Source organism: Ranitomeya variabilis, chromosome 7 (assembly GCF_051348905.1).
Source record: "Ranitomeya variabilis isolate aRanVar5 chromosome 7, aRanVar5.hap1, whole genome shotgun sequence".
NCBI classification, from domain to species: Eukaryota; Metazoa; Chordata; class Amphibia; order Anura; family Dendrobatidae; genus Ranitomeya; species Ranitomeya variabilis.
This window is the reverse complement of record NC_135238.1, coordinates 35,076,376-35,098,726: the sequence shown is the minus strand read 5'-3', so window position 1 is coordinate 35,098,726 and position 22,351 is coordinate 35,076,376. Positions and strand designations below refer to the sequence as shown.

The 22,351-nt window shown below is 41.2% G+C and overlaps 1 protein-coding gene across 1 annotated transcript; it reads right to left on the bottom strand.

The window, feature by feature from the left end:
• Nucleotides 1–2,031: 2,031 nt before the first annotated feature.
• On the bottom strand, nt 2,032–9,902 carry LOC143784898 (interleukin-9 receptor-like). The gene is made up of 6 exons (XM_077273522.1): nt 9,724–9,902; nt 7,946–8,085; nt 5,783–5,945; nt 4,927–5,035; nt 3,909–3,993; nt 2,032–2,559 (listed from the first exon to the last, which is right to left on the bottom strand). Exons 1-6 carry the CDS (start codon nt 9,884–9,886, stop codon nt 2,191–2,193), a joined length of 1,029 nt encoding a protein of 342 aa, XP_077129637.1. The 5' UTR covers nt 9,887–9,902; the 3' UTR covers nt 2,032–2,190.
• Nucleotides 9,903–22,351: the final 12,449 nt, after the last annotated feature.

Sequence of the window (22,351 nt, the reverse complement as noted above, 5' to 3'; positions counted from 1 at the left end):
CCGACTCACGATGTGAGGGGCGCACACTGCACCCCAGAACTAATCAGCAAGCAAAAAATCACATAAAAGCAAGCTGGACTGAACTCATCATATACTGAGAAACGTTTTCAAGGAAATAATGAGCAAAATGAACAAGCAAACTTAGCTTCTCCAGCAGGAGACTGGTCACAAGGAATATTCAGGAGAGCTCAGAATCAGGACTGAATACACCGACAGCAGGCAACAAATGAAGGTCCAGGTGAGTTAAATAGGCCCAGCATAGCAGGAAATGAAGCAGCTGAGCCCAGCCAAGACCAGCCATATCGCTAAAGGCCACCAGAGGGAGCCCAAGAACAAACTCACACAGTACCACTCATGACCACAGGAGGGAGCCCGAGAACGGAATTCACAACAGACTTGTTTCGTCCTTCAGGAACATACTACACCAACTGCAGCATAGGCTGGAGCTTCTCGAGGACTTGTTTCTTCCTTCAGGAACATACTACACCAACTGCAGCATAGGCTGGAGCTTCTCGAGGACTTGTTTCTTCCTTCAGGAACATACTACACCAATTGCAGCTTAGGCTGGAGCTTCTCGAGGACTTGTTTCGTCCTTCAGGAACATACTACATCAACTGCAGCATAGGCTGGAGCTTCTTGAGGACTTGTTTCGTCCTTCAGGAACATACTACACCAACTGCAGCATAGGCTGCTTCTTCTCAAGGACTTGTTTCTTCCTTCAGGAACATACTACACCAACTGCAGCATAGGCTTGAGCTTCTCAAGGACTTGTTTCATCCTTCAGGAACATACTACACCAACTGCAGCATAAGCTTGAGCTTCTCGAGGACTTGTTTCGTCCTTCAGGAACGTACTACACCAACTGCAGCATGGACTGGAGCTTCTCACATATTTCCTGGGGTGGTATACTAATTGGCAAGTGTTACTCACCCCTACTTTTTAGCTAGCTATATAGCAGACATTCTCCTCAGGCCTATTCTCAGCTTCTCTTCTTTGTTCCTCCTGCATGTGTCTCCTCTCTACAGGTAGAAACACAAGAGCTTCTAATCTCTATATACACACCCCAAGGAGTGTGGACACACATGCTAATACTAACTCCATTTTCTCTATGGCTCTGCAGTCTGTCGTCAGTACTGCTAGTGGTTCACTTTCTAGGACATTTTGACCCAGATATAACATAGTGGCTCACACATCACCAAACTCTTGAATCACACATGCTCTTCATTAAAACAGTCACATATTCACATGCAATACATGTACAAAATGAATAGGCATAACATTTTCACAATAATATGGCATCTTAGGTAGCAACATGATGTCTCAACCCCAACGGGGGAGAACTACAAACCACTACAGCACACATCAATGGTTAACAGAATCCTGATTTGTTCAGCAGTTGCTAAATGGTAACAGTCCCTACAAGGGTATTTTCAAGTTTCCTATTTATGGGATAGGGGATAATTTACTAATCTCTGAGGGTCCAACTGGGACCCCTTTTGATCCTGAGAGCTGGGGTTCCAAAGAGCCTTGTATGAATAGACAAGTGGTCGATCATATGCACTACAGCTCCATTCATTCTTAGCGCTTAGTTAACTACAATAGTCCCATAGACAATGATTTTTAGTATAGGTGGGAGTCCCAAAAGTCAGATCCTCGGAGATCGGAAAGCTATTCCCTATCTCAGTGATAGGGGATAACTTGTGAATGTTCCAAACTAGGGCATGTTCCCATACTTGAAAACTTGGATAATTATCCTTTCCGAGAATCCGCTTTGTATTACAGTAGCAGCATCTTATCCGTGAGAAAATCCACAGTATAACATGACCGACGCTGTGGATGTGAAATGTGCAACGTATCAATTTCTGTTGCCGATTTCACCACCCGCAATGGAAAGAGTATAATGTTCTGCAAATCCACAGCACATTTCTACAAAATGGATTCTCCAGCTGCGGATTTCACTGCTGCAGAAAACCAGCAGCAAATAAGTCTCATGTGAATGAGCCTTAAAGGGTTTGTACCAAGTTAAAAAAAAAAAAACTTCTATTGGAGCGATGGTGGAGCATGCATGGCCGCCGCCGCTCCATTCAGATGGGGCTCATTCTCAGGATTGAGGGGGTCTTTCTAACTCGGTACAAACCCATGAAGTTCATGATCTTATTAATGCCAATAAGAAATTATAGATGAAGACAATCATTCAGCAATTTCATGTGAATTCGCAATGTAGTTTCCTTCATAGGAAAAATAGTCCATTGGACAATCCAAACTGTTAGCAGAAACTTTCTCGTTGATAATGTCATCGCTAAAACTGCTAAAAAAGACGGGATAAATTCCATTTAAATATATTTCTTTCTCCACCAGTGGATCAGACCAGGACGTGGAGTTACAGGTATTGTGGGTCAGGAGGATTTCTTCCTTAGAGAGTGGAGATTCCAGCTTCACCGCGGATACAGCTTCTCTCTGAACATATAATACCGTGGCGCTGAGGTCTATGTCTTGGGGGGAGCCGAGCTGTCTTACCTTCTTATTTTCTTTGCAAATGTTTGGATGTTTAGTCCAATCCTGAGTAACGAAGACATAGTAATTAGTTTGAGGATTTAACGGGTATTGTGGACAGTCTGCTTCACGCGTAACCCTAGGACCGAAAATTGAGTTCCTCGTCACCAGAGTCCCTCCTCTGAGGAGCTTAGATAGATTGGTGGTTCAATAAATAGTACAGGTACAGAATACTCTAAATGAATTAACTAATCAATAGTCACAATACACAATTTTCAGGATTGAATGGGTAGTTGTTAGTTTATTTGTAGGGCACAATGTATATGTGTAGTGTACACCTATCACCTGCTCAAAAAACGGTCCTAAATACCTGGTAAAAATCCCTGAGCTGCCCTGATTCTGCATCCATCTATTACAGAAATACTCACAGGGAACCTAATTTCTGTAGGACACAGCAGGGTTAGATTCCTGCAGAGACTGACCATGCTTTTAATAGTACTGGGACACCTTTTATGGGTCATATTGAAAACATGGTCAGTCTCTGCAGGAATCTAACCCTACTGTGTCCTACAGAAATTAGGTTCCCTGTGAGTATTTTACATCAGTAGACATTAATATGGAGTTGGTCCCTTTGCCGCCATGACAGATTCCACTCTACAAGATTTAATAGGTGTTTGTGGGGAGTTTCTGCACATTCATCCAAAAGAACATTTGTGACGTCAGACATTGATATCTGAGAGAACCTGGGCTCGTAATCTAAGTTCTAGATTATCCCAAAGATCTTGGATAGGATTGAGGTCCCGGCTCTGTGTGGCCGGTCATCTTCTACACTAAACTCCTCAACCTTTGTATTTATGGACCTTTTACTGTGATTGGCTGCAGCGGTGATGTGAGCTGTCGATGTGATGTCACCACTATACCTAAAATACAGATACTGGAACAGTGATGGACAGGTGGTGTTGAAGCTGGGGAGAGTCAGTACTATCTGGCCTTGCTACTTTACGTAGTTGCAAATACCCCTTTAATATTTTCCTTTGCAGGAAATAGAGGCCTAGTTCAACCCCTAAAGATCAAGCCCATAGCATTATCAGTCCTCCAATAAACAGCTGGCACAATGAAGTTAGGTCGGTAAGATTTCCAGACTCGTCCATCAGACGCCAGATACAGAAGTGTGATCCGTCACTGCACAGAACAGGTTTCCACTGCTTCAGAAGTCCAGCGGTGGAAGCTTTACACCACTCCATCCAGCATTTGGCATTGTGCTTGGTGATGTAAGGCTGCCTGCAGGTGCTTAGCCATGGAAACCCATGCCATGAAGCTCTGGGTGCACAGTTTTTGCTTTGACATTAATGGCAGGAGATATTTCATGTGTAATAATGTAATATAATAATAATATATAATAATAATAATAATACCTGGAAATTTCCATTATGAATGTTATATAGAGGATGAAAAAAATCAGCAGCCGTTGGAATTTTCTTCCAAAAAGAGACATTTATTCTGAAATATTAAACAAAATGCATATAATGGGAAAACTGTGAATAAATGGATATTATTTCATACATTTCGACGGTTCCTGTTACTGCTGTAGGTCCCGTACAGTAAAATAGGACTGCTTTCCCTGCAGAAACAGCGCCACTCTTGTCTGTAGGAAGTGTTTGGTATAACAGTTCAGTTCCTTCACCCTCACTTTACCATCGCTGTTATATTAGGAATATATTCAAGCTCTTTAGGGAACTAAATTCAAATTACCCAACTTTTTCCCATGCAAAAATAAAGAAATTTGTTTTTTTTGCTATTTGCACAGCTGTAAAAGTCTGATCACTCAAAATATAAAAAGATTTGAACAATAGGATAAATGTTGTAAAAAAAAAAAAAAAACACTAGAATTATTGTTTTTTTGGTAGTCACAACTCTCCCAAAAAATGTCCCATCCCTCTCCAAAAAAAAGCAACCAAAACATTGTATGTTCTTCAATTTGGTAACATTAAAAATTAAAGTTTGCCATGCAAAAAAACAAGCCCTCCATTGATGGAAAAGTTTAAAAGTCATGGGTCAACCTTTTTTGTACAAAATTAAGATTTTTTTTATGCCACTGAAATAATAAATAAAAAATATACAACATTGATATCGCCATATCGTGCTGCTAGGTGATTTTATTGCACAATAAAGAAAAAATAACAATGGTCGGTTAATGTTTTTTGTTTTTTTTTTTGACCAATTCACCAAACCTGGAATTTTTTCCCCCTCTTTCAGTGTATTCTGTGCAACAGTGATTGGTGTCAATCAAAACAACGGATCAACTCGTAAAAAAACAAGCCCTCATATGGCCATGTCAATGGAGAAAAAACAGCCACCTTTAGAATTTCATACACCTACATCCTTCGGTACAATTACCCTTATAGTGCTGCCATTTATCGTCTTTGTACCTACCTTGTAGATAGGATAGAGCGTAAAGCCAACAGCAACACGATGAGAGCCATTGTTAGTAGGGTTACTATCGTAATGATATGATTCATGTCTTGGCTTTGTTTATCCATTTCTGAAGAATTAAGGGACAAAATATGCTATTAATCTAAATACTAACAACATAAGACAATGTAGTGACTTCAAGGAGTATTCTGAATTTATTTCCTGAGCAGCTTATAGCTATGCAGTCTCCTTGCAGTCTCCTTACAGTCTCCTTACTTCCTGAGTGACAGTTCTGGTGAGTAGAAGAGCTGTAGGATTAGTAAAACTATAAAGCTCAGCACAAGTTCTGCTGTAACACATTCAGCTGTCAGTGCTCTGCTCTGGAGTGCACACTGCTGCTGCATTTACATATAGAGATAAAAAAGCAATTGAACAAGCACACACTCAGGACAGTGAGAGCCATGATTAAGAGAACTGATGTGGGAGCAGCCATTTTGCTATAGTAACTTTTTTTTTTGTAAAGGCCACAAGATAAACTTGTATTTAAAATAAGACTCAGGTCAATGAAGGATCAGCGACCTGTCACTTAAGTCCACATGGATTAAGATGAGGCCAGAGCACGAAAAAAAGACCCTTCCACAGGCCGCCGCGGAGCGCGAGAATCTTCCTAACTGAAAACTGCAAATACTGATTACACAACAACCACAAGACGGAATTCTGCACCCAAGGTATCATTTTAATCAGTATAACGACGCCGACCTGACACTGTCTGTAGTTTACTGAGCACAGGTTCACTTTAAACAGTTGAAAAAAAGCTAACCCTTACATACAAAAACTCTGTTTTTTGAGGGTTTAAAACAAACAGATAATACAATACCCATAACATGAATTTTAAGCTCTGAGCTCCACTCGCTCCAATGGCTTCTGTATTGCCCTCCATTGTCTGTCCTAGAGCGAATCTGAATATAGTTGGAGCCTTCATGAAACTCAAATAACATAATCTCCGCATAGGTGACCGAAATATCTGTCTTTATAGATTTCTGTAACGAGGCAAATACATAAATTATATTAAAAATGATACAATATTATTAGATCAGTTCTCACCAAACATCATATTATGTCTATTAAAAAAGTTGTCTCATCGAGATAAAAGGGTAAAATTGCAAAGTGCTTGAGAAAGCAATCATCTTTTCAAGTTACTCCTTATTAAAAAATATTTTCCGATCTCAAGAACAGAGGGATTTTTCATTTTATAGTTTACTGCTGATTGCTTAGGTTACCGACCTCTTCTTCTTTCCCAGGGAAGGAGTGCTCTCTTTTTGCTCTGCAGCTTGCAAGTGTAGCTCCGAAGCTTGACGGATTCAGCCATTTTTAGTGCCACTCCGGCGCTGCAGAGGCAAAGCTGTCTCCACAAGCAGCAACAAAGGGCGCACAGTTCGGGCCAGCAGCGCTAACTTGCCATTGGTGTGCACACTCAAGAAGGGAGACAGAGGAGTGGTGTGCTTCTAAAGACTGGAGATTGGGGTTGTCCGGGACTTTAACATTGATTGTCTATCCTTAGGACAGATCATCAATGTCTGATCCGTTGGGTGCAATACCTGGCACCCCCGCCAACCGGTATTGGCAACAGGTGAAACTGCTCAATTACAGAGCTGCAGAGCACAGCTACCTTGACAGTCTAGTGGCCGCTTCTGGGTACTGCATGTCCGCCACCTATTCAGACAAATAGGGTGCAGATGTCCAGTGTCCGGCCGTAGCCAATATTCCGTTGTTGGAGCTGTGCAGCTCAGTAACTGAGCAGTTTCGGCTGCTTCTGACACCAGAAACAGCTGATCGGCGAGGATGCCGGGTGTCGCACTCCCATCAATCAGACATTGATCCATCATTGTAAAAGTCCCAGACAATCCCTTTAAGACGACTTACCTGTACTCATCAGCAGGTATGGACTGGGGCTGAAATTCAACCCTGGAATTTGAAATCACACCGGCCCATGTTGTCCCCGTCCCCGTGAACCAGATGGGATATATTACTAATCTTTCTAATTACTAATATTTCTAATGATACCTGTGGCCTGCTGGGGTAAGTGACGGAGTCAGCGACTTTGTGCTCCGTCACAACTGTTAACACTTGAGAACACGGATTCTGTTAACAACGTAGCAGACAAGGCGGCCCAAAACCAGACAGGCCCTTCAGGCATTTGCCACATGGCCAGTCCGGCCCCGCTCATGAGTATTCCTCTTCCGCTAGTCTAGTATTTTCCCCTTTTCCTTTAGAACAGTATATTTTGGTTTTAGCTCCATTGTCTGTCATTTTTGAGACTCTGGCGAGCTAACTTGTCACCCAATCTCCAGGATGAAAACACGCACCCACTAACTAATGTCTGTGGAGCAGAAGTGGACAATGCTCGCTGACAATCCTTTTATCACTCTATATAAACAGTATTCATATACTATTGGTTTACAACTTTAAAGGGGTTTTCCGGACTTTTACTAAAAGTCTGCAGTCTCTCTATGTATCTACAGATTTCTGAATCCTCACAGCGTGCACAACGTACACTGTTAGGATTCTCCGGTGCTGGCGGATAGAGCAATTTCCATACTTACGTCTATATTCTGACTAGTTGTGTGCGGCCTCACTCAATACAAGTGGAATTGTACCTCAATGTGGCAAGAAATTTGCAAATCACATTCTTGCGGTCACAAAAGTTACCACTCTTGCCTCTAGCGTCGGACAATCCTGACAGTGTGGGGTGTGCATGCTGTGATGATTCCGAAGTCTGCAGGCACATGGAGTGACTCTTTAAAGAGAACCTGTCCCTTACCATAGTGAAATATATTTTGACTGGGTTCTTTTACATCTGGCATTATTTAGGTAAGTTATTATTTTATTATCTATCATTTATTTAAAATGTTTATGGGCAAATGCCAGGTTCTCGTCAATGATTTTAGACATTAAATAATAGATTATACGTGAAATTACTCTACAAATCTCCTTATCACCAAGCATATGCTGGACGAGTGCCTAATGTTGTATTGCCCACCTGGTTTGATTCTTCCTTTTTGAGCTGCAATTCAAAATATATTTTAGTAAAATCTGAAACCGCATAATTTCCTTTCCACGTTATGTTGTATGCCGCGCCGGTGAAATTGTACGAGAGATCAGAAGGCGGATCCAGCTTAACTAAAAAGAAAAACATTGAAACTAATATTAGTTTTTCTCAAACCCCTAAACACATTACGGCCAATGTATTCCTTGTACTGATAATATGCCACAATGTACCAATGTTAGGGCTCGTGCACATGGCCGAGTCCAATCTGACAACACATCGGATCGCACTCGGACCACATGTCCGATTATTTACTTGGACTGAACTTAAAAAAAAACTGGGAGAAGATACAGATTAGATATTAAAAAAAACTTTTTGACAGTGAGAGTGATCAATGAGTGGAACAGGCGGCCATGAGAGGTGGTGAGTTCTCCTCCAATGGAAGTCTTCAAACAGAGGCTGGACAGACATCTGCCTGAGATGGTTTAGTGATTCCTGCATTGAGCAGGGGGTTGGACACAATGACCCAGGAGGTCCCTTCCAACTCTAATCTATCAATCTAGTCTAAGGAAAAGATGGCTTCATGCCTGAGTGTAATCCAATAATCGGATCGCACTCAGCCATGCAAGACAATGAGTCCATGAGAGCCATCGGACTGCACTTGGATGGCATCTGGTTGTGATCTGATTTCCACGGACTGACAAAAAGGAGAAGATGGAGAATTTTTTTTCTCCATCTTCTCATCGGATAAAGTCGGATTACACTGTGATCACACTCTGATCGAACTCTGATCAGACTGTGATTTGCATAATTGACCCGTTTCTCTCATATGAAAGAATACACGGTCGTCTGCACCTATGCTAAATAAGCACTGTTAGTTTATTCTCCAAGGTATTCAGCTCACTTTTTTTGCCTGGATCTAATAGTAGAAACTTACAAATCTCAGCCATTTATTCCTTTAGGTCAGTGTTTCTCAACTCCAGTCCTCAAGACCCACCAAAAGGTAAAGTTTTCAGGATCTCTTAGTATTTCACAGGTGATAATTTCATCATCTGCTCCAGCATTAACTCCATCACCTATGGAAATCCTGAAAACATGGCCTGTTGGTGGGTCTTGAGGACTGGAGTTGAGAAACACTGCTTTAGGTGGTGCAGTCAATAGTGACTGCAGCAACTAAACGGTTAAACAGAAAGAAGTCTCTTACCCATCTGCAGTCTCAGAACACAATCATGGTGCATTCACGGGTTTCCTAATAAAGATCTCCAAGTTTGCAATTTTAAGATTCCAATTAACACATGCTGAGTAAAAAAAAACAACTTTTTCCTATTACAACATTTTTTTAAATGGAAGTTCATAATAACTTTATGACACTTTTCTAGCATCAAAAAGTCAGAAAATTTGCCACAAGTCGGTATTTGGGCATCTCTAACTATTACACTCAAGTGGCATGCCAAAAAGTTACATTGCTAGACGTGAGACTTGGTCCCAATGTTGGAGATAAGGAAGACCGACCCTGGCTGGTGGAAATTTGGACAGTGTGAGCAAAATTCTGGTTGTCACTGCAGCCGAGCGGAGTTTTTCTTTTGCCTCAATATTACGAATATTATGAATATTATAATGAATGATGAATAATAATAATTATAAATAATAAATATATTATTTATTTAATTAATATATTATTTATATAAATATAAATAATAAATATAATTAAAAATAACTAAATATTATAATAATAATGAATATTATAATGTAGACTTCATATTTTCACTTACTGTTACAACGTGGGTAAAATTCTTCAATAATCGCCAGGTCTTTTGTCAAGGACAAGTCGTGGACTGTTATTTTATAATTGTCCATCTCATCGAGGGTCAGGTCGGGGATATCACAGTTAAAGCTCTGGTCGTACGGGCTGGATACAAGATCATATGTCATCATCTCGTCTTCATAATGATTATATTTTAAACTTCTGCAAAACAAATGGGAAACAATTTGGAAAAGAAAATCAGCTTGAAAGACTCTTTAAAGATACTTTACGTACGGTCATAATGTTTAACTTTACTTACAGGAATACTGGAAAATTTCTGCTCTGCTGCAGGAGACTTTTTTTTTCAAAAGATGCCACAAAAATTTAGCCATTTTGGTTTTCACTTTGTCAATGACTGATCTTGTCTACTAGGACAACCCCTTCTTAAACTAAATGTACGGCCCCGATCAAATATTAAAGCCTATACTCATCTCCTGTCCAGCGCCAGCGCCATTCCAGCGGTGTCGGCACTCGCTCTCCCCGGGGTTGTGTTGCGGTGGAATGACACATGGTGCCCGGTGCCCAATCAGCGCTGGGTCACTGTCTCCACCTTCTGACAAACTGAACAGGAAGAGGAAGTCCGGGCTGCAGCTGATCCCTGACTTCCTCTTCCTCTTCTTTGTCCGGAGGTGGAGACAGTGACGTCAACACTGATTGGGCGCCGGTGTTACGTGTCACCACACGAGAGCCCCGGAGAGAGCGTGTGCCAACATCGTGGGAATGCATTGTATTGGCCTAATTATTTTAACGGGGCCAAACATTTTGTTTAAGAATATGTTGTCCTAGTAGTGGACAACCCCTTTAACAAAGAAACAGTGCTCAAAAGAGACATCCAATATGGCTGCCCTTACTGCTGAAACTTTTGCAAAGCTGTATTATTGATATTGTTCTCAGACCATACTCGCAAGTTTTTATGTAAGCCCATCCAGGAGGTCATAGCGTGTCATGCACAAAGTACACCGCTAAAATGCTTTGCTCATAGTCTTGCCCCTTATTTCATGCCATGCCCCTCTACACTCCCCCTTAGCCATGTCCCTTTTGCATGATACGCAGCTCAACATTTCTTTCTTGCCATTTTTCTAGAAGTGAAGGCTTCCTTGAGTTGTCCGTAGGATTTGGCAGCAGCCGGGAAATTTGCCAACTTGTCTGGGATCTCTCCCCTTTTTCAAGGAGCATGTTCCAGGAGAGTTGACAAGTATCCTGTAGACTGCTTTGAACCTATACCTATACTTATTATGGCATGCTTCCTCTCATTCCATGCCGATTCGTGCCTCCTCCACTTCCGCTTTGGCCACTGGGCTTGCTACGCAAGACAGCACCAGTCCCATTTTTTCCCTGGGACTTTTGGTGCTGCTTTATAAGGGAGCTGTGGAGTTAATTTTGGTCTAGGCTTTGATCACTCCTTCTTGAGAGCCCTGGGTGAAGAAGTCAGCTATTTAACTTCCTGAAATTCTGACTGTGATTCTCACTGCCAGTCAATAGCTTAGCTGTGCCCATGTTTCTCCTGATCATTCCCATTCTTTGACCTCGGCTTGACTTTTGACTACCCAATAGCTTTACGATTTTGTTCCTGATGTGACCCTGCTTGGCGAGCCTTCCTACCTCTGGTTCAGTCCTCCGGTCTGCAGCCCTTTTGTGGAAACAATCCAATGGACCCCGTTGTAAAACCAGATCCCTGTACAAGAGTTAAAGGGTGAAGGTCGGGGTTCACCTCGAATCAGACAAAGACTTGTGCCAAGACTGTCCGAGGTAGCCTTTCTGAGCCTGTGGCTTCCGACAGTCATAACAACATGGTAATGTGCGTGTTTGCAAGTTCATAGCCATGGGTAGGTAGGAGAAAATTCTGTGAAAGGCAACAGTCTAGGCAGGTCATGATGACAACCGGATATCTATAAACAGTGACTAGTGGGACAGGGAATGCTGTGGTGGGGGATTACACCTTGGGGAGCTACAGTGACACAGTAGGATGGGCAAACAAGGAATTCTGGGGTGCGACTTAACTCTCCTTTGGCTTGTGTAGTATTACACAGTTCCCCAGCCTTGGCAGAAGACCACACATAAGTGAACGAAAGAGTCAACCTCATTTTGTGCCACCAAGTGTGACTTGTAACTATCAAGCATATTGTGCCACTTAAAGTACTTTGCAACCATCAAGCAGACTGTGCCACTGTTGTGAGAAAGTTGTCATATATTTAAAGGGATTATCCACTTCGACATTTTATTTTCAAAGAATGGCTTAAAGCGAACCTGTCAGCAGGATTTTGCTAAGTAACCTACAGTCACTGTCAGGAGGGACTGTGTAAATCCTCGTGGCCGGAGAAAGACCAGCCTAGGAGAGCCGAGTAGGCTGAACTTTTATTTTTGTTTTTTGTTTTGTTGTGCCTGTTGCGCCTTTTTCTGCTGGACTTCTGGCACTGGTGCAGCTGTGAGGGTCTGTTACTTTCAGTAAAAGGGACTGTAATTTTTTATGGACTCTTATACTTGTTCCAGTACACATGATAACTGAACCAGAAGGTGTCTGCAGCAGAAACATGACTGTACACATACATCCAGGGACTCCTATGTTCGGTGTTTAGGGGTATGGATATAGATGTTGGCTGAAATTCCCCCCTTACACTTCCACTGTCAATCCTATAAATGAGTGAGTGCAAGAAAAGATGACTACATTTGAGTATTTTTGACATCTATTAGTATTTTCAATAGACAGGAGGAAGGGTGATGTGTCTAGCCGTGATAAATACAAGGCAGATCATTCATAGCCAGAATGCTTATATAGCAAGTATCTTAATCTAGTAAATGATAGTGTACTGGGGAAATCCCAGTTGTTATCAGTGTACGAGAATCACACTATCACCTGCCTTCACCCACTTACTCAAGCTCAATAACATTGGAAAATATGAAAAAAAAATGTTTTTAAAACCATAGTAAATTTATTTGGCACCACCCATACAAGTTAAAAAAGAAAGTACCGTACATCTAAAAAAAAAATCTTTAAAGGGGTAATATGACAAATGCGTGATTACTTTGGGCTTGGCTGCCCAAGGATTACGACCAATGTTCCATTAATTGTGTTAAGAAGTGGTGTCCACACATTGTAAAAAAATCTTACGCCTCATGACTGGTGGGGGTACGTACCATTGGTTGGATCCCCACTGATCATAAAATTCTCACCTATTCTGTGAATCTATAGTATATGTTTTTTATGATATAAAACCTTTAATTAGTTTATGCCCACATTTTTTCTCCATCTTCTCCTCATTGGAAAGGTATATCATTTGTCACGATACCAATTCAATCCAATCTTACACCAACCAGAAAAACAAATTGTACTGGTTGTCTATCAATCACTCATTCCTACATACTATGCATAATCGTACATTAGATCCGGAAAGCATCACTACTTACAGGCGAAACGAGCCATTCCCATCATCTGATCCTTTGTACCAGACACAGCTTATACGATCATCATAATTGGTATGGCAGGCCAGGTTTTCTGACTTGACTACTGGATTGTAAAAAAAAAAATAGAATACAGTCAAGAAAAGGGAAATAAAGAAAAGATGATAATGAAGATAAAAAGGATATCCCTTGTGGCCCGAATCGTCAGCATATTCAGCTGGCTAATATGCAGAGAAAATCCTGCTTATTGGCCAGGCAAGACTACTGACGTTTCTGATCAACCTACACACCATGACCTCATCTGACCCCGACATGGTGTCATTGACTTATGATTGCATTGACGAAGAATTTTAATAAAGAAGTGATCAAGCACACAGAATTGAGTGTTTGATCTTTGTTTAGCCTATACCCAAAGGCGTAGTGATCGCTGTATCAGTGTGACCATGGCTGGGCCTATGGGGAATGGGGGCCAACGGATGCCAGCTCCTATTTCAGCTGGATGTGCATCCAAAGGGACCCAGGATAGGGAACATATATTACTGGAAGGGGCCAGGATGGGGACATTAAACGAAGATGGGGGACATTATTACTGAATGGGACCCAGGATGGGAAACATTCTTACTGGAAAGGGACCAAGATATTGGGGAACATTATTTCTGAAAGGGGCTCAGGATGTTGGACATTATTACTGCAATGGGCCCATGATTGGGGACGTTATTACTGAAAGGGGCCCAGGATGAGGAACATTCTTACTGGAAGGGACCCAGGATGTTGGACATTATTACTGCAATGGGCCCATGATGGGGGACATTTTTACTGTAAGGGACCCAGGATGGGGAACATACTTACTGGAAGAGGCCCAGGATGGAGAACATTATACCAGTAAGGGGTCCAGAATGGGTGACATTAGCACAGGATGGGGGACATTATTACATTATTATGTTATGGGAGAAGGTGGGGGCAACAAGTATGTCTTTGTAGGATTTAGAATGCTACAGGAGCTAATATATCTAACGAACTTGCATAGGGGCCCATCGGACTCTAGTTATGGCACTGCCTACACCTTATCATTTGGTATTGTTCATGAACCATGAAATTCAGCAATCATTTCATAGCAGAGATTTTTTTCCACTAGGTTATTTGGTCACCAGGGTTTCTTGGTTCATAGCCATAGTTCATCTTCAGGTACTGGTAACTAGAACAAGAACGAGTCAAAAGAATCCATCTAAGCAAGTTCACAAGCAGTGTTGGATTACCACGTTGACATAGTAGGCACTGGCTACAACGTTTGGGGACCTCGCAATTTGATAGTGAAAGAAATTTACAATCATTGTGCCAGCCCGGTCGACTGACATTGGAAACTAGCTGTAGGGACGGAGCTCCAATGTGAAGAGAAATGACGACATCTCGGCTGTTGTCAGGTATATTCGAGAATTCATGAGTAGTAGAAGAGGGCCCTCTATGTGACCATGCGTGGCATTTGTGTGATTGACCAGAACTAGGAGAGAGTGTAGAGGAGAGGTAAGTGTCCCCCAGTGCTTGCCAACTAGATCATAATAGAACATTCATGAGTAGATGCTTCGAGAACACAGACAAGTATTGATAGGCCTACACCCCAGGTAGAAAATAGTCAATTTCAATGACCTTTTCTGGGTTATAATCAAGTTTGATTAACTTAATTTTTGTTCTGTTTAAAAAATGTGATTGATGTATTAACAGTGTTGTTAATAAATTTATAAACATATTAGGAAATAATCTTCTGGAGGTGCCCCAAGATTTCAACTGCCTAGGGACCTCTACAGGGATTAATCTAGCACCGTTCACAAGAGTGGTTCAATGGGAATCTAAATTCCTTTTCTGAAATTTGCACTTTGACCATTAGAGGACCTCGAGGTAGCCCTTGACCCCATTGGAGAACTTCATATCCAGTTCAGCAATCTATAGGAGAGAAAGTAGGCAAACACATACATTTAGCACATGTTTACATGACCATACATATCGGGGGGGGTTTTGCCAAAATTTGGAAAAAGCGATAAAGTGAAGAGAGGCAGCAAAAAGTCATTGCTGCCTTTTCATATGTGGTTACCTGGTTGGTCTAAGAGTAAAAAAAACGTAAGTTCTGTGAGATAGGAGGTGTTCTTTATCATCTGATAAAAAACATTTTTCAAGAGTGTTCCTCTCTAGTTATTAACCTTTGATATTGCACCATATTCATCTGTCTAATGATTAGACGTAGGCCACACAGCACCCACGTCACTTAGTTCAGTGGGGTATATGGAAGAAAAGAGGCCCCATTGAGACTTCACAATCTACCCCCATAATATGTGCTCCATTGGCTTAGGTCATCCAGAATCTACATTATATAGCATATGTGCCAACTTTTATAAATTGTTACCCAGGAGAACTAGGTTTATGTGTAAAACGCACCCTTGATTTCATTTTTAGCATAAAATCTGCCTTCTTCGCAGATCACGCCACTAGTTTTTTTCCTGACCCTTGAATATGCATCTGGACTCCACCGGAGCTTGGTGTCATGGCAAAAATAATAGGGGAACATCGGATTGGGGGATGTTAATGCAGTGCCTGCGACGCTTGCCAACTTCTCCAAGAGTTTGAGAGGTCTCGCCTTTTGGCAGGAGTCTCCTGAACATTACAGGAATATTGGCTATTGTTAGGAATGCCCGCTCTTGGGTGGTGCGTCTACACACGGTGGTGCCTCATGTGTGGAAGTTGTGAATGATGTGGGAATACGGGAAGCAGTGCTTCCCACTTGTTTCGCAGCCCAGGAGACATGGGACACTGTGTCTCCTGGCTGCCAGGCAATGCTGGACGTTGCCTTACCTGGAGTTAGCCAATGGTGGGAATGTGTGCACCCTGCTGTACAGGTGAGCAGGGAGTGACTCCATAGACATGACTGGGAGGAAGGCATCACCTTATTGTTATCCTTGGATTTGGGCCGGCTCTATACTGCCTGCTTCTAACCCAGTTCAGTGCTGTTTATTCAGTTCCTTTGCGTAGTGGTTTGGTGAGTGCTTCCTGGTTGGGTTTTGGTTGCTTCTCAGCATTTGCTAATGGTCTTTACTGGTTCTTGTTCATTAGCTATTGTTCTGGGGTTTCCCTTTGGTTTTTATTTGGTTTTTATGCTGCTAGCTTTGGATTTACTCTTGTACCTGATTCCACATCGTCCGCGTCACCAGACACCATCTATCCTGCGACAACAGTATGGGAAGGGCTCAGTAAAGCCTGGGTGAAGAATATCCTGGCCCTTAAGGACTTGCCTAGCAGTGGTGGCTTACGCCAAGTTCGTCTGTGACTGCTCTTTTGCAGGTCAGAGTAGCTATTCCTGTGCATAATAATCATATTTTGCTTTATGACTACCTCAGTCTTCCAACATATTTTCATTGAATTGTTGATAATGTTGCACCTTACCTTCAGGGCATATGTCACTTTTACTGTATAACACCAGGTGTAAGCAGAGCAACATACAGAGGTTCACAAAATATCTTCTCATTCTGCAAATGAACCTGAAACATAGAGAAATATTAGTGTTCTAGGTGCTACATTGTACAAAACATGACTGTTTTTTTCTGTTGGGGTTTGTCAATACCCTAATTCTTAATCATTGGTGGTGGATGTGCTGGAGGTGGATCAATTTCAGATCTTAGTTTAGGTAGCTTCGATAGAAATTGGTCCACTAGTGCAAGAGTGGACAGTTATCTTTGTGTTGTTGAAATGTGGCATTCACGTTAATGGGGTCTTGAAGGAAAAAAACAGAAGATAGTTTGCATGTTGATGAGTTTGAGGCTGGTTTCTCATGTTCAATATTCATGTATGTTTAGGAGCTTGTTGAATTCGGGCCAGGAAACGCAAATGGTCCTGAGTCTCCTGACACCTTGGTCCCTACTTGAACCATGAATGTCTGATGTGTGAAACCAACTTAACAGAAAAAAATTCTGTGGACAAAGAAGAAAAAATTTCACTTTTTTGGGGCTTAAAGGGTAAACACAGGTGCTTCTCACAAAATTAGAAAATCATCAAAAAGTTAATTTATTTCAGTTCTTCAATAGAAAAAGTGAAACTCATATATTATACAGAGTCATTGATCTATTTCAAGTGTTTATTTCCGTTAATGTTGATGATTATGGCTTACAGCCAATGAAACCCCTAAAGTCATTATCTCAGTAAATTAGAATACTTTATAACACCAGCTTAAAAAATGATTTTAACATCCAAAATGTTGGCCTACTGAAAATGTATGTTCAGTAAATGCACTCAATACTTGGTCGGGGCTCCTTTTGCATCAATTACTGCATCATTGTGGCGTGGCATGGAGGTGATCAGCCTTTGGCACTGCTGAGGGGTTATGGAAGCCCAGGTTGCTTTGATGGCAGCCTTCAGCTCGTCTGTATTGTTGGGTCTGGTGTCTCTCATCTTCCTCTTGACAATACTCCATAGATTCTCTATGGGGTTAAGGTTAGGCGAGTTTGCTGATGGTAAATACTGACACTGACCAAAATCCGATGGTAAATACTGACCAAATTTTAATGAAACTCTGATGACACTGAAGAAAATCAGGCCATCTTTTGCATAATGGCTCACTCGCACCACTGTATAAATTGATTTTTTTATCTGATAGCACACTGACCCATGTTACCCAATGACTGATTTTTATCATTTTTATCAATGTCACTCTGACATTCGATGGGTGTGCGAAAAAAATCTAATGCCATACGGAGCCCCTGTACATCATCCGACTTTTACGGATAGATTGTAATACTGTATCATAGAAAACTGTAAAGTTCTTGTAAATGATTAATAGCTGCTGAGTTTAAAAAGTGGATTGCATAGGAACTGGGCAAGGATGATAAGTGAGAAAAAAAATCACACCTCTTCTCTGAATGAATATCGGAGCGAGTTTTTTTATACGCTACTGTGACCCCAAAATATAAAGAGAATATTATTCCTCGCCATATACAAAGATCCCTTCACAGCATAAATGTCAAACTGTCATAGTACAAAGAAGTAGCATTGATCCAAAAATATTCAAAATATCAAATTTGATTACATTATAAAACCATTATCAAGACAACATTACAAATATGGATTACAAATATTGTGGGACATAATACAGAGAACTACAGCAGCGTATGCACAACTCACTCCATTAACTGTCAAATATATTCTGGTTTAGTATAAAAAATATATGGGGTATATTTTGTGCAGGTAAATATATTAAATAAATATCCATCCCATATTCACATATTAGTTTGAAACCAGACGTACATACTTATCACATACAGATATAATCAACCAAGGTACAACAGGCAAGCCTATATTAGTTAACAAATGTAATACCTATCACGGATAAATGCACTAATCCTAAGCCTCAGCTTATATATCCATGGTTAAGCTAAATGCTAGCATATGAGTCCAAACCATAATCGCTTAATACAGTGCCTTGCGAAAGTCTTCGGCCCCCTGGAACTTTTCATCCTTTTCCCACATATCATGCTTCAAACCTAAAGATACCAAATGTGAATTTTTGGTGAAGAATCAACAACAAGTGGAACACAATTGTGAAGTTGAACAAAATTTATTGGCTATTTTAAATTTTTGTGGAAATTCAAAAACTGAAAAGTGGGGCATGCAATATTATTCGGCCCCTTTACTTTCAGTGCAGCAAACTCACTCCAGAAGTTCATTGTGGATCTCTGAATGATCCAATGTTGTCCTAAATGCCTAATGATGATAAATATAATCCACCTGTGTGTAATCAAGTCTCCGTATAAATGCACCTGCTCTGTGATAGTGTCAGGGTTCTGTTTGAAGCACAGAGAGCATCATGAAGACCAAGGAACACAACAGGCAGGTCCGTGATACTGTTGTGGAGAAGTTTAAAGCCGGATTTGGATACAAAATGATTTCCAAAACTTTAAACATCCAAAGGAGCACTGTGCAAGCGATCATATTGAAATGGAAGAAGTATCATACCACTGCAAATCTACCAAGACCCGGCCGTCCCTCTAAACTTTCATCTCAAACAAGGAGAAGACTGATCAGAGATGCAGCCAAGAGGCCCATGATCACTCTGGATGAACTGCAGAGATCTACAGCTGAGGTGGGACAGTCTGTCCATAGGACAACAATCAGTCGTGCACTGCACAAATCTGGCCTTTATGAGAGAGTGGCAAGAAGAAAGACATTTCTCAAAGATATCCATAAAAAGTGTTGTTTAAAGTTTGCAACAAGCCACCTGGGAGACACATCAAACATGTAGAAGAAGGTGCTCTGGTCAGATGAAACCAAAATCGAACTTTTTGGCAACAATGCCAAACGATATGTTTGGCGTAAAGGCAACACAGCTAATCACCCTGAATACACCATCCACACTGTCAAATATGGTGGTGGCAGCATCATGGTTTGGGCCTGCTTTTCTTCAGCAGGGACAGGGAAGATGGTTAAAATTGATGGGAAGATGGATGGAGCCAAATACAGGACCATTCTTGAAGAAAACCTGTTGGAGTCTGCAAAAGACCTGAGACTGGGACGGAGATTTGTCTTCCAACAAGACAATGATCCCAAACATAAAGCAAAATCTACAATGGAATGGTTCACAAATAAACGTATCCAGGTGTTAGAATGGCCAAGTCAGAGTCCAGACCTCAATCCAATCGAGAATCTGTGGGAAGAGCTGAAAACTGCTGTTCACAAAAGATCTCCATCAAACCTCACTGAGCTCCAGCTGTTTGCCAAGGAAGAATGGGCAAGAATTTCAGTCTCTCGATGTACAAAACTGATAGAGACATACCCCAAGCAACTGCAGCTGTAATCGCAGCAAGAGGTGGCGCAACAAAGTATTAAGTTAAAGGGGCTGAATAATATTGCACGCCCCACTTTTCAGTTTTTGAATTTCCGCAAAAATTTTAAATAACCAATAAATTTCGTTCAACTTCACAATTGTGTTCCACTTGTTGTCGATTCTTCAGCAAAAATTTACATTTGGTATCTTTATGTTTGAAGCATGATATGTGGGAAAAGGTTGAAAAGTTCCAGGGGGTCGAATACTTTCGCAAGGCACTGTATGTACACACATAAGCAAAGAAGGTAAATGTAAAATTGGAAACAAAAATCTGTAAAGAAACACTGCACAGTACCTGCCAGCAGAATGTTCTTCACCGTGAGACCTTTCTATATTTTTCTGAACTCTTGTGTTAGTGAACTGTAATATAGAACACATTTATCTCCAGGGAAATCACCCTTTTATTTCCTGAGATGAGGGAGGGAGCATGTACATCATATAGATAAAGCTTTTTTTTTTGGTCTTTTGGCTCACGTTTTTATACATAGGATGCAAACATGGGCTGTTAATAACAGTGACTTAGCACAGAAGACAGTAATATAATTATTATTCCATATGAATTGCAGCCGGGTTTTATAGATTTAACAAAAAAACGTACAATTTTTACATGTCAGTGGCTGCTTCAGGACTGTCGACTGAAAAACCAAGATATCAGGTGTATCTGCCACCATTGACGTCAATGAAGCAGATTGAGTCGCTTTATGCCCTGCCTAGCCTCATTTTTTGTCTCTGTTTATCTACATGAGATGGGCACAAAAATTCAGTTAACTGTGTCTTTGTGCCCACCTAAAAAAGATGGAGACTGTTCGAAAATAAGGTCAGACATAGCACAAAGTGAACCCATCTGCCTCGTTAGAGGCCCAAATGGTGGATCCACTTGAATCCCGGTTTTCAAGCATCAGACGAAGTCCCAAAGGAGTCACTAACGTGTGGCTAAAATAGGAGGAGAACCCGGCCTAATGAGTGTATAGGACGTCAATAGCAGGCTAATCTGATGCTTAGATTACCACAAGAAAAAACAGTGTACTAGTCCAAAATAATACAAATATAAACTTTATTAGAAATACAAATACAACAGGTCATGAGTGACAGCAAAAGCTAAAATTGGCAGACACCTGCAAACTGCATGGTAGGGGGACAGAGCGGCACAGAGACTCAAACAGTCAAATAAGACAGAGTTTAGTGCCCCGTCTGGAGTGCCAAACATTCATATAAATGGTATCCAAGCAATAGGAACAGATTGCTATCAACAGGGCATTCATATGACATATCTAATAACATACCAAGTGATGATGAGCGATGAGTGATGCCCCACCCTCTCGACGCGCGTTTCGGATGAACCTTCCTCAATGGGGGTAGTTACCTCAGAACAATGAAAGCAAATGCCATATTTATACCTGTATCTCCTGTAAGACTAATTTTAGAATGAAAGGGACTGAATTTACTCATTCAGATTTGTACAGATTTTATGAACATTTCCAAGGACTTATTACAGGACGTGCTGACGCTGATTATGGACAACCGATGTGTGAGTTTAATAACATAATGACAAGTAACGCACATAACAATAGGAATCACAAATGAAAATTTTGCAGATCTATAAAAACTGTCTTTGTTGCCCATAGCAACCAATCACAGCACAGCTGTCATTTTACCAAGGCAGTTTAAGAAATAAGAGCTGCATTCTGATTGGTTGCTTTGAGCAATATAGATTATTTCCCTTTTAGACAGTTTTGACAAATGGGGCTTTTTGGATCATACAATTCCTCCATTATGCAGATGCAAAAATGCGCAGTAGAAACTCCTAACTTGAAAAACATGAGAGGAGATTTTTTTTTGTTTTAAAGGGCACAATGAAATGCAAATGTGAAGCAGTTGCCCATAGCAACAAATCCGGTTTCTGCTTCCATTTTGTATAAGAAATCTGAGAAATAAGAGTTGGAATCTAGTAGGTTGCAATAAGATACTGCTCCAATTTTTTTTTTATAAATCTGCCCCTTTGTTTCAATCACGGATGAATTATTAAGATGATGGGGCATGGTGGCCGGAAATGTACGGTGCTGTACTTGTCATTTAGGCAAATTGTCATGGGGGCATAAAAAAAACCTAAAGAGTATCATATTGGCTCTGTGGCTATAATGGGGGCACTGTGGCTGTAATGGGGGCACTGTGGCTGTAATGGGGGCACTGTGGCTGTAATGTGGGTTATGTGGCTGTAATGTGGGTACTGTGGCTGTAATGGGGGCACTGTGGCTGTAATGGGGGCACTGTGGCTGTAATGGGGGCACTGTGGCTGTAATGGGGGCACTGTGGCTGTAATGGGGCTCTGGCTGTAATG

Excerpts from the sequence above, each read along its gene's own strand:
- LOC143784898 (XM_077273522.1), bottom strand. The coding sequence starts at position 9,886 with ATGATGACATATGATCTTGTATCCAGCCCGTACGACCAGAGCTTTAAC. Across the intron at positions 5,036-5,782 it reads GCTTAAAATTCATGTTATGG|AAATGGATAAACAAAGCCAA; the intron begins GTATTGTATTAT and ends TTAATTCTTCAG. Across the intron at positions 3,994-4,926 it reads CGCTCTATCCTATCTACAAG|AATAAATGTCTCTTTTTGGA; the intron begins GTAGGTACAAAG and ends TTAATATTTCAG.